A 16,818-nucleotide genomic window follows, 5' to 3' on the forward strand; every position below is an offset into this window, starting at 1 on the left:
TATTCCATGTCAACTGTAGTTAATATATATATTAACTATATGTATTAATTATATACATTAAGTACATATATACACATATATATTATATGTATATATATTATGTGTGTGTGTGTATATATATATATATATCACAGAGATAATGCCACCTATAGAAACATATATATAAAATATGTGTATTACATATCTAATATATAGTATATTACATATCTAATATTATATTTTATATACATTATACACACACACACACACATATATACATATACATACATACATACATATATATATATATATATATATATATATATATATATATATATATATGTAAAAGTATCACAGAGATAATGCCACCTATAGAAACACATAGTTCTGGTACTTAACCAAGATAGGGATCTTAGAGAGGCTCTTAGATACCAGATGTCTCTCTGGTTCCCCTCAAAAGACATTAAAGTTATATTTTCTCACCATATATTCTGTAAGTAGGTAAATGTGAAAAAATCATTAAACTAAATTTGTATTTAATTTTTTTTATATCAATATGGTTACAGCATGAAGTTTCTATCAAGATTAAAATTAGAGCATAGGAGCTGAAAATATATTAGAAGAGAAAGCACTGGGAACTAATGACTTTCTCTTCAAGTTCTCATGGTGATACTGCCTCAGAGAAAACTTTAGGGAATCTGGCAGGAAAGGCCATCTTCACATGAGGACTAAGTTAACGTGTGTATGCTTGTTTATTTTTATAAATTACAAAAATAAGTTGTATTTACTTTTCTATATCGTGAGAAAGTTTATTGTGGGAAATTAATAACTTTCTTTAAATAAGTAAATCTCAACTGATCCGTTTGATATTCCTTTAATTCAGTAACTTAAAAAATGAAAAACTCAGGTATAATCGTATATCTATCCCATACAGATACTTCTCTTTATACATTGTCTATCATAACGAAAACAAAAACAATATTAATAAATCAAAGAGCAACGAAGCTTTCAGAAACATAAAATGAAAATTCAAAAAGCAATGACTTACATAACATTTTCCTTCTCATTGAATACATTACTTGCTGCTTTCAAACACACAAATGAACTATGTGATAGAATTTCATATGTTTGGTGCAGTTGGTAGTGACCAGAGCAATCAAATAGAGCTCATCTCAGTAACTATCTATACACCCTGAGTTTGAAATGGCTTTGTAATTATGTAGTGCTAAGTCCCCTGAATAAAGTAGCTAGCTTTCACTGTGACGGTACATTCTTTCTTTGGTGAAAACCTAAGAAGGATCTTGAACATAATTGTCAAGGCCAAATCATGGTAACCATCTATTGGGATGTTGCGTAAATTATCATGATGGACTACAAGCATCTTTAACTTGATGCGACAGTATTGGAGTGACCCAGGGAGTGAATTGTAAAAGGCTATCAAGGAAAAGTCTGCTGATTGTCCATCACAACCAAAGTTACCAAAGAAAGCTAAGAAACAAACCAAAAAAATAGCACTTAACCATGAGAATCACAGTCAGATGTCAAGCCATTGGTAGTCATTTTAAGGCAACAAGTAAGAAAATACTAAATTGCCTAACTGCAAACTAATGATTTATATTGAAAAAGCTGAATTTTAATGAGTTTTCTGTATTTTAATACTGACAGAAAAGTGGGAAAAATGAATCCCACAGAAGTAAGATCTCAGTCGTTCAGTGAGATGCTGAAAACTTGCTCATTTTTGCTTTGAAACTGATGACACAGTAAGTCAAAATAATGCTGACTGTTACTCTACTGATCACTACATGAAGCGATGTACATTCTATAAGTCAAAAAATTTTAGAAGAAAAAAATTAACACAATTTTGCTGATGCTGTCATTCTAAATGTAACAGTTATCAGATACATAGCCAAGACAGTGCAACACATTTTTGTTGTATTTTTAAAGATACACATATTAAACCTTTCTATTTCAGATTTGGAAAGGGATTAGAAGGCAATACTTTAGATTTAGCTTCAATTTTTTGTGTCTGAGATTTAAGGAGCTCTAAATTCTAAATCCCTACATTTGCCAATGTACTCACGACAGTCATCAGGTTCGTCAGATCCATCACCACAGTCGTCCACAGTGTCGCATTTCCACCAGAATGGAATACATTTGTCAGTTTTGCAACGGAACTTAAAAAAAAAGAAAAAGAAAAAGAAAAGAGAAAGTTGAAGAACCCTACTCATATATAATGAGAATTTAAAACTCACCAAGGTGGAGCAGCCTAGCCTAATCTATTGCTGTTAATGTGAACTATGGTGGTCTTAGAGCATCCTACAAGAGGGAACAAATGCACACCAAGCAAAATGATCTTCCAGGAAAGCACTTTGTCCAGGAAAACCTCCTGAGATTTCCTGAGCACAGAGGAGCTCACCCGTTTGCATCTTGTCCATGGCTGCTTTTGCACCACAATAGAGTTGAGCAGTAGCTACAGAGACCATGTGTCCAGAAAAGTCTTAAATGTTTATTATCTGGCCCTTTTACAGAAAAAGTCTGCCAAACATTGAACAGGTCTAACAACTATCAGCAATATCAGGAAGAGTTATCAAGTTGAATTAATTCAGTTATTTGAATTAATTTAATTGAATTGCATTTTTTAGGAATCTTGGACATTTCGATTAATATCTTGTAATCTCTGTTCCTTAGCCACCAAAGGAGGAGCTCAAGGTAATCTGAAGAATCCTTTCCAGCTGTTACGCTGTGTGTGATTCCATGGAATTTCCTAAACACTAAAAATACTGCTTTAGCCATAATTAATATCTGCCCTACGTAAATATTAACAATACTTTTTTAGAGCAGTTGAGACCAATACAGTTCTTTTCAGGTTTTGGAATTCTTAATAAATACACATGATATTTTAGGATAAAAAAGAGACACTTTGGTAACTAAAAACAGGTGAAAAACAAAACTGCAATCTTTTTTTTCTTCTTCTGACTATTATATATATATAAATAGAAATACATAAAAAATAACCTGCTAGAATAAAGCTTGCTATCAAGATTATCTAAAGTCTTATTCACTAACATATTTATTAATATGTTTTAGGGGGTCTATCATTCTTTACATTTAAAATAGATAATAAAAAGTAATAAAAACGTGTCCTAATTCTATTACTTATAGAAATACAAATTTTTATTCCTCCCTTTTAAAATGAACTAGCAAATGGAAAGAGTAACAATAGAGAAATTGGTTAAAAATGTTATATAGTAATATTTACTTATAGTCTATGTAGCCCCAGGTAACTTGTTGTCAGTGAAATTTCTCAGGTTAACATTGCACGTTATTTATAAGGAAGTGATCTGAACTCAAATCTATACCCTGAGGTAATGTGCAGAAGTAGTGTTCCCACTGACTTCGCTATTGGCCAACTGAACTCAGAGATCAAGAGAGCTCAGTCAATTTATTCCTTAGCGATCTCAGACCACAAACGAATCCCTTTCTTAGCAACATTCACTTCTAAGCTTACCCTCATAAGATAGAAGAAACTAAAGAAAATTATACTTTCCACATAAAAAGCATTTATCTTAAAAAGCTATATCCCAGATAGATTTGTAACACAGAAAAATGTAACCCAAATTCAATTTTCTGTAATGAAAATGGATTAACCGGGCTACAAGTTTTGCTCATCTAAAATATTGTTTCTTTCTTCAAGTAACAGAGAATCTGAAGCTAGTCTTTGATGAATCTTTCTGGATATCATGGAGTTGATTCAGGGTATATTTACATTATTTTTTAAATAAGTGGGTGATTTTTTTTGTTCTTTTTCCCAGTAGCAATTATGGGAGGGAACAGAACACAGTGATTCCAAGCGAAGATGTGACTGTTCGACTGATTTTCCCATATTTGCTTTGCCTCTGATCCTGTCTGTTTCGGTTTTCATAAATTACCAGAGGTAAACTATTATTCTTATAGATAGTGACTATCTGGGGGATATAAGGACAACTCTGAAAGCAATTTCCCTGAACATTAAACATTTCCAATCATATCAAAGTACATTAATAAGAGGATTTCAGATCTCCTGAGAATATTCAGTCTTCCCAATCAAGATTTGAAAAATATCTAAAATAATTATTTTTAAATTCACTAAATAATTTGAATAAACACCAACTGTTAAAATTACATATGGACCCATATTTTGCATGCCATTTCATTCTAAATAAGAACATAACAAGATTTTGAGTTAAGAGAAGTCGGGGTCAAATATTATGTTAATTTTTATGCTAATCAATATTTTATTCATTACTCTTAGAGGAAGATGTCTTCTATTTTGTGTCTGATATTCATTTTTTCATACTTAAATATAGTAACTTAAAAAAGATTAATGCTAAATACAACTATAAAGCATTCTTCATGGTGAATGTTATCCAAGACAGTTATCTTCATAAAATAAATTGCAGACTACAATTATCACACACCAGAAGAAGCTATAAGAAAACTACTGAATATATGTCTACCAAAATGGACACAAGGATAAACTGGAAATAACACATATAGTGAAGTTCAGTAGAAACAGGGAAAGTCTCCACCTAAAAGATAAGTAAAGCCATTTTTAAATTACTTTGTTTTCTAATTATAATGATTTAAATTTAATATTTGAAGTTTTTAGTGCTTAAAAATTGATATAATTTTGATTTTTATAAGATTTCCGTATGTTCACTTTCAATCCTAACAGAATTCTTATTGGTGTGATTTGCCTATTTTTATTTTCCTAAGATACAATATTATTGGGGTGGGTATATCATTGGTTGTAAAAACTAGATGATAACAAATCAAACTCCCCTAAGAAAATAAACTAAAAATGAAATGTTTTTATCAGAATGCTTAAAAATGCTAAATGGTATGATTCTGAAATACCTAGATTATTTGCTTCATTTTGATGTCTACCTCACTAAAAATTGGTATGTAAACTTACTTTATTCAAGAAGTGTATATCATTTTTTTTCCCCTCCCATGAAATCAGAAAACAATCAGAGATAAAATGGCTACATAACCCACAAAACTTACAGGAATAACCACTAATGGATTGTGTTAGCTGGTATTCATTCACTTTTTTCTTAAAGATGAAATAAATCAGGTGATAACGCTTTTCACGAAGTATTTTTGAACACAAATCTATATTTTTTTTGTTCTGTCTGGCTATTGTTGAATATTTTAAAAACTCATGCAAAATGCTAAAGGGGGTATTTGAAAAATTGTAAATATTTTAGTGGTGCCATCATTGATACCAAATTGGGAAATAATTTAATTATATGAAAAATATGTTTCTGGGTTGATTTCGATTTTCATTTAATTGATCAGATTTATTTTTGCTTTGAATTAACATAATTATAGGTTTCCTTATATAAATAATTCGAAATGTTTTATTATTCTTATGACTACAGCAAGGCTGATGTTTTACTATCTATGTCTTGCTGTTTGAGATGTTCATCTTTGTGTCAATCATCCTCTGCCTTTTCTTTATTTTTGGTTGGCTATTGAGACTCACAACACTGTAAGTAGCTTAGGCAGGAGTCATCACTACTAAGGCACCCAAGTCCTCAGTGTTGGACCTCAACACAGTGACTCGTGGACCACTCCAGAGCCAGGACACGAAGTTTTCTCAGAATCACGTGGAGGTTAAGCTGGAAATCTATCTAAACTAAACAGCACTAACAAGAATCATATTTAATTTTTTAAATGTGATTTCTCCCTTAAATTTTCTCTTTAGGAATAATTAGATTGTTTAATTTGCCTCTCTTCATGACTTAAATTTCCATTTCTCTAAAAATAATGTATTTTGCTCATATAAACACTTAGGGGATTATAATTAAAACAACACATTTTGTAAAGCGAGAAGAGACTATGGCCTATGCCTTCTACTAGACATCAGAACCTCTAGATGGCAGCTCACAGTAACTGCACATATACCATATTTTGCCGTGTATAATGTGCATCCACATTTTTGGCCCAAACTTTCAGGGAAAAAATCTTTCATTTTAATTTTTAAATTCAAATTTTTATTTGTTTACATTTAGGTATTTGTTTTTTGTATTATAAAGGAATTTTAGCATTTACTTTTTTAACATGTCACGGTACAAGAAGTTTTATGTAACAAACAATTACAAAACACAAGAACAGATACAAGGTACAAGAAATGTTGTGTACCCATAACAAATTTACGATATTGAGGCATAATAGAAGGCCAAGAACTCTTCATTGTTGCAAGTTCATCTTTAGGTTCAACAAAAGCAATTATGATATTCCAGGTTATTATTTTGCATATGGATATTTTTACTGATTTCTAGAGTTACACTTCTAATTCATACACATAAATAAAAGAATTGAAAATATTTATATAGATACAGAATTAGTACTACTCTTGTATAATGCCCACCTTTATTTTGCCTTCACAAGTTTGGGCTAAAAGGTGCACATTATACTTGGCAAAATACGGTACTTTTAAGTAAATTCCAGTTGCACTAGAGGTCAAGGATAATAACATTTACTACACACCAGGAACTTTGCCCCTTAATCTTCACAACAATGGCCTAGAAATATTATCATTTCCATCTAAAAGATGAGAAAACTGAAGCACCAAGAAGTAAAGTAACAAACCCAAGGTAATCCAGACAATTTAGAGCAATCAGGGTTACATTCACGAGTCTGGCTTCAGAGATTTTGCCCTTAACCAGTACACATACATCACCATCCCTTCCCACTCCCCACTTCCATCCCCAGAAAAGTTTCAATATTTTTCATCTGCACAGTTCTTTAATATATGGAATTCATTTATCACTTGAGAGGCAGGCTGAGCTAGTATTAATGTCCACATTTTGAAAACAAGCACACCCTAAGAGAAATTCAGTCTCTCGCCGTGAAGTTATTGATAGAATTGGACAACTAGTAAATTCAAATCACAGAATTCTAAGAATAAATTTAAACATTTAAAAAACAAAAATCACAGTTTCTTTGACAATTCTATCTTAAATAAGATAGTGACTTAAATATAACAAAAACAAATTTTATACTGTCATATGACTACTGCCCAAAACTTTAAAGTAAAAAAAATCAAGTCCATGCAAGTAGAAAATACAATTAAGTAGAAAATTTAACTTCTGGGATATGTTTTCTGACAATAATTACATTTTGAAGACAAAGAGATTTTCGAAAGAAATTATTTACATCACAGACTTTTTCATTAACAAAATCGAAAAAATCACTTTCTACCCAATTCATCTTTTCTATATCAAATGCTCTGAAGAATGGGAGAAGAGTGGAGATGGTGATACAGAGCAGATTATCTAGGAAAACTTTCTGGTTTAAGCTGCACGTATCTCAGCCTTAACCCTATGCCTAAATTACCTCGCCATCTTGAAATATGTTAAATTTCCTCTGGTGATTCTGCTATGCTCACTCATGATTTGAAACATCATATTATATAGAACTGTGAAAGACTGGTTTTCGTTTTTGTTTTTAGCCTAAATGTGTACTTCCTAATTATTAATGTTTCATTTTAACCATATATATCACATTGCTTTTCCCTTACTCTGTGATCCTCTTTACAATGTATGGAATAATCAGCTAGCTAATGTTATGCCAAACAAACAAAAAATTGATGTTCTGAAAATTGTTTAAACAAATAAAAAAATTCAGGCAAAGTCTTTATAACAGCGTACCCATATATCCATGAAATGATTTCTTGACCTCTACTCACTTGACTGGCTGTGCAGTTAGATAAGCAAGTCCTGTTATCAGCTGCAAGATAGAAGTTGGTGGGACATGCACAGGTGTGAGTCTTTCCAGGGGCTAAAAGGCACAGATGACTGCAACCTCCATTATTTATCATACAGAGATGTTTGGAGACTACAAATGAGAAAGAAACAACAAGAAAACAGGATATTCAAGACCAATTACATAATATAGGATTAGCAATATGACATTTAAGGCTTCATAATTTGATTTTGAATAGAACTTTGTAATCAAGAACTCATCAAGATTATAAATATAATTTTATTTTGTTCCAAATTGTACTTATTATCCAATGGCATTATTTTCACTATTAAATAGTTTTAAGGATGCATTTACACAAAAATAAGCATTTTAGTAGAAAAATAATTGTCCGTCAGAAAAAAAAAAAAGAGACTAGAAGAATTTCGGATGAAGAGATATATATGTTTAGAAATATTAATGTAAAACAAACAATGAAACAATGATCTACAACTAATAGTGTAGTGGCTTTGTTTTCTAAGCCAAATTTGTGTCTTAAGCAACATAATCAAAGCTTTATTCATAGTGGATGGTAGAATTCCTGCTAGACATATGCTTAAGAAAACTTAATATAGTTCTCATTTTCACAACCTTAGGGTTACTTAAATATAACTCCTTTACCCAGAAACTAAAGGGCCTATAACTATTTGTAAATAATTTGAAGAATGCAATCTCCACTTGTCCAACTACATGCAGTATTGTCATTTCAGCTTAATATGATTTCAACAAGTCAATAATTGTTTATAATATTACTGAGCTTCCAATCATATCCCTTAATAGCAGTTCTTTGTATCAGCTGGACTCATTCTATACAATTATGCTAAGTAATGAAATCTGGTAATCATTCTCAAAAATAAATTTACACTTAACCTTGGAGGGAACGAAAAAACGGAATGTTACTAAAAGAGGTTGATGCATTTATGGAAATCATGGAAAGAATAATTACCATCAGGTTGTCTATAAGAATGATACACCTGGATATCTGTGATGGCATGCCATGAGTTAATCAGTGATAGTCTGTCTGCTCCCGAGGTTTTATGGGCACGGCTGAGTGACTTGGTTTTCCCATCAGTCCAGTAGATGTAGTCTTCAAACAATGTTAGTGCAATCACCCCTGGAATATCTTGATTAGGGACTGTAATAGGAGATGGTAAGATTAATGTTCAGTCTTGGAAGACTGCCAGTTAAAATATTCAATACTACATGGGCTGACAGATACAACTGCTACAGAGCTTCATGTGAATAATTGCTGTGACAACCTGTCAGGCTGGCAAGGTTCTTTATTACCAGTTAAGAGAATGCAGGATCTGGCACGGGAGTTTGCTTTGCTCAGATTTAGCTTGGTTCAACCACTGGGAACAAAATGAATGCAATCCTGCTCAGGGATAATGGCTGCTTCACCAGAAACAAATAACATCCAACATTTAAAAATTTTATATATATATATATATATATATATATATATATATATATATATATATATATATATATATATGTATATATATATAATTTCCATCTAGCTGTTCCTAACTCAAATCCTTAAATCGGAAGATCATTTTACTGCCTTCTCCCACTCTTATATTGATTAAATTATACATCCAGGATAAAATTTCTATCTAGAGATACAGTGACTATATGACCACTATAAACCATTTTAGTCACTGAAATTTTGAGTATTTTTACTTGCAAAATAAGATGGGAAAAGGATGGAGAAAAGTAAATGTGAGAGGTAACGCTATTATGCAAATTTAACAGCCATAAAACTGTTTAGTTGCAGATTAAAATTATTTTATAATTATATGTACATTATAGGACAGTGTTTAAATGTAAACAGTAAATTGAGCATCACAGATGTGAATTTTTTATTTAAGGAATTCCAGGATCCTATCAGGTAATAGGATATAATAAATTTATTTGGTAGTTTGGGGTTAAATCATTTTAAAACATGATAGAGTTTATATTTCAAATTAAAAAAAAAATCTAAACATAAAAATAAAATAGAAATTCCCCAGCACACAACAATTAAGGTATATTACTTTGTATTAGTTTTCAGATCTAATTTTAGAAACTGAGAAAATGTTTATTAATGAAAAAAGGTACTGTAAGTTAAGAAATATGTACTTTTTTTAAAATTAGATTTTAACGACTGAGAATTAATGTTTGACATATCCCTCATTCAGTAGCAACTGAAAACTATCAAAATTTAAATTACAATTCAGTCTTTGCTGGGGAAGTTTACAGCCTTATTTTTAAAATGCGATTTTTATTCTGATGGGTCAAATGTAATCAGATAATTCACTATGACTCAGAGAAAATAGAAATAAAATAAATAAAATGAGACTCTTCACAATAAGTGACAATTTAAGCCATTGACTACTGTCAATATGTAGGGTCTGGCCAAAAATCCGTCTCAGAACAGACACTAGGCATATAAAGAATGTAAAAATCAAGAAAAATCCAGATGTACACACTTTCAATACAAACACTCAGACTGAATTATCTGTATACTCCGATAGATGCGGAGCCCATTGCTAAAATGATAAGTGGAACTGGACAGAAAGATGAAAAGAAGGGTATTACCAGAAGGAATCATGTATGAGAATTTATACAAATTATTTTCACTTTCCCCCTTTGCTTGTACAAATTCATTTCAGAAAGATAAAACAAATGTGGCCAAATTTTAACAGCTGGGTGACTCTTGGTGATGGGCTATCATTATAAAAATCTTTCACCTTATATGTATGTTTGCAAATTTTCAAAATAAAATATAAATGTCCAGAAAAAGTTGAAAGTTTCAGACGCATTCAGTTCTGATTTCCTCAGATGTAAAATAAGTAATTAGATAATTAAATATGGACTTAAAAAGTTAATCATTATTTTAAAAACACTCAGCCCACCAGAGAGTCAATTAACCTCTATAGAAAAAGTGAAGTTGTAAGAATTTGCCTATTAGCACCTCAAAAGTATCATAGTCTTTTTAACTATTTAACTATAAGTAACATTAGCTGACATTTATTAAGAACTTGAGTGGCAGGATGTAGGCCAGTTCTTCTCAGTGAGTTAGGGAGGCAATTCTGGTCACACAACAAAAATTATCAGGTCCAAGTATCAATAGTTTTGAGGTTGAGAAACACTGAGGTAGGATATCTACTTTATATACCTCATTTTATTTAAGGCACACAGCAACTCTATTGTACAATGACAGATACTTTGCAGATGACAAAGCTAACACCTGGAAAACTTAAATAACTTGATCGAAGAGGAGAGGGAAAAAACTAGTAAATGAAGGCATTGGTATTTAAATCTAAATCAGATTCTTTGGCTGCTGAATTCTTAGCCACTTTATCTACTAGCACTGCCTTTAAGAAAGCCAGCCTACTTGGGAAAAGTGTGGTTATAGTCTGAATTGTGTCCTTGAAGGTTTTGTATGTTAAAGCCCTATCCCCCCCCCCCCCCGCCATCTCCAACATGACTGTATTTAAAGACAGGTCCTTTAAAGAAGTAACTAATATTAAATGAGGTCATAAGAATGGGGGTCCTAATCAAATATGTCTGGTCTCCTTGCAAGATAGGGACACTCAGGGTGTGCACATATGGAGAAATGGCCATGTAAAGACACAGCAAAAAGAAAGCCTTCTACAATCAAGGAGAGACGTCTCAGTAAAAACCAAACCAACCTTGATCTTGGACTTCAGCTTCCAGAACTATGAGAAAATGAATTTCTGTTGTTTAAACCTCTCAGTTTGTGGTATTATGATATGGTCGCCTTAGCAAACTAATACAAGTATACAAAGAAATGGGGCTAATTTCATAAGCTCCCTGTGAAAATCATTTTATAGAATTACTTGCTTGCAACTACATTGTATATATTTCAGACATGTGATCATTTAAATACTGGGCAAGTTTGCTACCTCTAAGCTTGTAGTGATCACCCACCAGAAACCCTGTTATCTGATAATCAACATGAATTTATGGAGATCAGAAATTAAACTCTTATTTCAGAAGAAGGATGGCACATAGTTGAATGTACAGAGCATGTAGAAAAGTCAGGTAAAAGTGAAGAAAATTAGTCCATTTGCTCAAAGTGACCATATGCTTGATTTAATTCCTTGTTCGATATTGACCATGGAGAATAGGACTGTCACTCCAGCCCTGCTTATTTGAAAAACATGATTATTTCCTGAACAGCATCAGACAATCACCAGAATGTTCGTTGTAGAAAAAATAAAGTAAAAATACCAACTTATATTAACAAGAAGAAATGTAGTCTCATACAGCTAACATTATACCACCTCTAACAAGCTACTCTCTGAGATAGTGACAACTTCTCTTAATACAACTATTGCCAGTGAAAATCAAGCAAGCTAAAGAAAGTAAAACAAACAAACAAACAAAAAATCTTAACTTGGCAGAATGCTTCCATTTTCTTTTTAGGACATTCAGAATGAGAAACATAATTTTTTTGTTGTCTATTTATTTACATATTTCTACCTTATAGATATGTATGTATATATACATGCATGCATATATGTATTAAATATGTGTGCATGTAACATGTACTATATATTATATATAATATATACATATACAATGTTTTATAATATGTATGTATGTGTGTACTATATGAGTGTGTGTGTGTGTGAGTGTGTGTGTGTAAACAGAGCAATAAGAAAAATATCTCGCAGTATAATTTAGCAGTTAGTGGAGCTGACAAAATATAAACATGCAATGTGATGGCATGAGAGGAATATCTAACAAATAAACTTACTAATAATGAGGTATTGAATTTATGAAAAAAAAAGTAGTTAATGTTTTCTCAAAACGATAATGGTTATCTGTTTTGAGAGAAACATGACATGACCACTTGTCATACATGACTGCCTTTGCTTAAGTAAAAGAGACATGCGAAAATAAATTTAAGAAACCTTTATTTTACAGGTATTCAGTAGACACACACACAAAAAGACAAAAGAAACAGAACTACTGCGTTGGCTGCAGTTTGACAGGTACTTATTATACATTTAAAGACTATTTTAAAAGTGCTTTTTGTAGCTAGACTTTTATTCTATGCAACAACATTATTTATTGCACTGTTTCCAGCATTCTACTCAAGTAACAGGATCCCAGTTTTCATTCCGTAGGCTGTACTATCAGAAGAAACGAGTCGATGTTGGGCAAAATATAAATCAAAGAAAAACTCCTTTGTGGAATTTTTTCCTTTTAGTCAAGTTGGATGGTATCCTGCTAAGGTTCCTAGTAATTATGATAAATGGACAAGCTAGAAATCCAGACTACATTTTTGGCTTAATTGTTGCTTCACAGCTAGAGATACTCTATCACAATGCTTTTGATTTTTCATTTTTTTGGTATAGCATTTATCATGCTAAACAAGTATAATCCTGAATAAGCCATTCTAATATATATTTCAGACTAATCTCAATTAAAATACTTAACAAAATGCACAAGTAGCAGAATATTCATCTTTTGTTGCACTGCAAATGTCATAGGTGGTGTTATGGGTAGGATATAACATTGGGTAATGGCGGATTCTACATGGTATTGCCCAATGGTTAATACTTAAATAGAAATTTTACTACTCATGCTCTACTTTTTTTTTCTTATTTCGCCTCCAAGATTTACCTTAAGGATCTAATGTTATTTTAAAATATTATGATATATGCAACAATCCCTATACTTTACTAATAAAAAATACTATAAAGACTTAAGCAATATTGTTAACAGTATAACAAAGACCATAGAATGCAACCACCAAATTCAATATTTTTATGAAGGAATCAAGATTACAGAGTAACTTGAGCACTTATTTTTGTTGTTGTTGTTATAAAGAATTTATGTACCATTTTGAAGGACATGCCTGAATGAGCCAATGATCCATGAAATTCAATCTGGCTCTACAGCTGACTAGGGCTGGGAACTTAACCTCCTAAAACATTAAAGTTAACAAGTATATCAAGTAAAACATTATATCGTATTCTGTTTTTCTTTTAATGTATTTTAAGACTCTCTCATTTTTCTTATTCTTGGTGCCATTACCCCAAGTAAAGGCATGAATTCCCTCACACATGAATAATTGAAAAATTATTATTTTATCGTTTTTAAAATCTCTTCCAGTCTCTTTTGTATCAATGAAGGATCCTATAGTAAACAGAGAACACATTACTAAATTATAATTGAAAATAATTTAATTGGAAGAAGGCCATCTTAGGTGAAATAAGTAGTCATATAATTTTTCTCTTACTATTTACAGAGGTTTGGGAATGGCTAAGCAACTGATGATGGGTTTTATTTCCTAGGTTTGTTACCAGAAGCTGTTGAAAGTTGCAGATAAGGGACAAGAGCCACCTACCAAGAGTAGAGGCTATTTGGTGGAGGAACTAAGTTACTGCTAAATCATTATAGTTGGGCGAGGAAAGAAAGGGGATAAATAAATAATCTTACTTCTTCCTTTGTCTACCATGTAATCAACTATTAATGCTTCCCATGGATTAAATCCAACATGAGGCCGAAAGGTAAAAGAGTCAGGGTGATGTAGTCCACAGAAGTCATATGGAGCATGACCATGATTCAAAGGAAGGATAACTAGAATTCCCTCCAGTTAACCTTTCATATCTGTATCTATCTATCTATCTATCTATCTATCTATCTATCTATCTATCTATCTATCTATCTATCATCTATCTATATCTATATACCTGAGGTGCCAAACAAATGTATACACATTTTAAGAAAGAAAAACTTGATTGAAATGGTAATTCTCAATATGCACGTATACCAATAACAGAAGATGAATACAAGTCACGTTTGACTTCTGCAATTACAAGAGGTGCTCAAAGTGGTTACCATCAGCATCCAGACACTTCTGATTATCTGATTATGGTGAACTACTGCTTGAGCATAGATAACATCTCTTAAAATGTGTAATATATATATAATAATAATGTAATATATATCACATATTTCTAATATGTGATATATTATAAATTTCTAATATATAATAATATATATCACATATTTATTCCAAAAGTCATCAGTGAATCCATTCCCTAGACAATACAGTGCGAACTAGCCTCCCTAAAACATCTGACTTCAGGGGAAAAAAGGATCAGGATGCTCATGAACCTTCTCTTCCAAGAGACCTTGATACTAACTATTTTCCTGGATATCTTTCTCGAAAGATAATATACAACAAGAGATGTTGAGAAGCTAGGTCATGAATTAAAGGAGTAGAACATGAAATCCAAAAAGGAGAAAATGAAACAAAAGAAAACAATTAGCACTGAAAAGAATGAGGTGAGATTAAACAGACTACAAAGAGAGTAGGTTGCTGAAGAGATGATAAGATTGTGGAAGAATGTGATTTAACATGCCAAAGAAAGTGAAAAATTTATGGCAGTCATCAGTGGGTGGTGAAAATGGTTTCTAGTTTATGAAAAGTAACAGAGAAGAGTGGGTGGGTGGCAAAATGGCCACAGTACACTAATTTCCAAAGAATGACTGTAGCTTTAGTTATATACACTCAACCAAAAAAGAGTGTGCTTTATATCACGTTAGGGCCAAGATTATTTTTTTCTGTGTCGGTAATTATCTATCCCTTTCAGCGTTATTATTTGCAGATTTTTTTTTTTTTTTAATAATTATTTCCTCTGAACCATCTACAACAGGCTACAAAATGTTCTGTTTAAACATTTGCCTTCATGAACATTTATCCTGCCTACTATTTAATACAACCCTGGTTAATAAAATGTCAGGCCAAGGGATCCAAAATTTATTTTTCAAAATGAATAAAAGCATTAAGAAATGACAGGAACACTAAGGATAGCCAACATTTACAAATACTATGATAGAATGTTCAAAATTTATTTTTTCCTGTAAAAAATATGGTCTTTCAAAAAGTTCATCCATCAGTGAGACTTTGAGGGGGGTGGGGAAAATAAAAGCCTTTCTTTGAACATATGGCATAATGCATAGCAGATCTGAACTCATACCACCTGTGAGTCTATTAAATGAGGCTACCTACTGAACATGACACTGATCAAATGTCCAAACGATAGTCCTGTGTCCCTCCTTACTGCAGTAATTCATAGTGGGACACTTAAATATGTCAAAAATGACTTTTTAAAATGAATGTAGTGTATAAAAATAAAATATGTAATTATTTAGAATTATTCTTTAGATGAAGCCCTTATTAAGAGGCCGAAGACATGCTTTGTCCATCATTTTCTAGTTATTTCTTGCCTCCTTTTGTTCATTTGTCACTTCAGATAATAAATACTCTCTATGGAGATTAAGATTATTCAGCTTAATACAACTCAGTCCCTCCCCCTCTCTCACCTATATGTTTTTAAATTATTCATAATAAAAGGTCAGATATGGCCATTTCAATATTTGGTATCTAAAAAATAATATCCCTGTTAACAGATGTGAGTATGTAATGAGTGTAAGCAGACAATGAAAATTATAGTAGATTCATTCATTCATTCATTCATTCATTCATTTTAGCACATTTATTTTGAAAACTAGACTGTGTCTATAAGTATCTTCTCTCATGATGACACTGCTCTGTCATCTCTGAAGTAAACAAAGCAACATCACTTCATGAATTTGAGAAAGATATATTCCTATTACTTTGAAACTTTCTGGGCTTTTCTGCTGGTGACACAGCTCTTTATAGACACTGGGAAATGTGTTTTCAGAGCTAACCATCAGTACGAAATGTAAGAGTTATGATATTCCACATACATATGCATTAGGAAAGCATTTGTTAAAGAGTCCTAATGAAAGTGAAGCCTCTGAAAATCACTCTGCCTTTGGGACAGACATCAAGCAAGAACCAATGACATGAATTTGGTATGCGGTCTTCCCACAGTCCTACAACTATAAATATACTTCTAGAAGAAAACAGAGAAGAGTATAATACATTACAAGCATTTTCAAATGTATCCTAGGTAGCACTAGGAGTAAGTAGGGGTAAGTGAGGGAATAAATAGAACAGTCCTCACTGGCTGCAGTTCCAACCTCAGCCCAATTCCT

At 32.0% G+C, this 16,818-nt stretch overlaps 1 protein-coding gene across 4 annotated transcripts in view; it reads right to left on the reverse strand.

Moving 5' to 3' along the window:
- The window catches only part of LRP1B (LDL receptor related protein 1B), a 1,805,568-nt gene that overhangs the window by 191,655 nt on the left and 1,597,095 nt on the right, over positions 1-16,818 (reverse strand). For all 4 annotated transcript variants that reach the window (XR_012497488.2, XM_074335779.2, XM_074335774.2 and 1 more), the window contains exons 61-63: positions 8,714-8,902; positions 7,715-7,863; positions 2,060-2,153 (exon numbers count right to left, since the gene is read on the reverse strand). Coding sequence is in view for 3 of the 4 variants with exons in the window: in XM_074335779.2 (XP_074191880.2) it covers positions 2,060-2,153; positions 7,715-7,863; positions 8,714-8,902 (432 nt within the window). In the remaining variant the exon portion in view is untranslated. The remainder of the gene's footprint in view (positions 1-2,059; positions 2,154-7,714; positions 7,864-8,713; positions 8,903-16,818) is intronic.

Source organism: Rhinolophus sinicus, chromosome 17 (genome assembly GCF_057876585.1).
Source record: "Rhinolophus sinicus isolate RSI-liver-muscle chromosome 17, RSI-T2T, whole genome shotgun sequence".
In the NCBI taxonomy this organism is placed as follows: domain Eukaryota; kingdom Metazoa; phylum Chordata; class Mammalia; order Chiroptera; family Rhinolophidae; genus Rhinolophus; species Rhinolophus sinicus.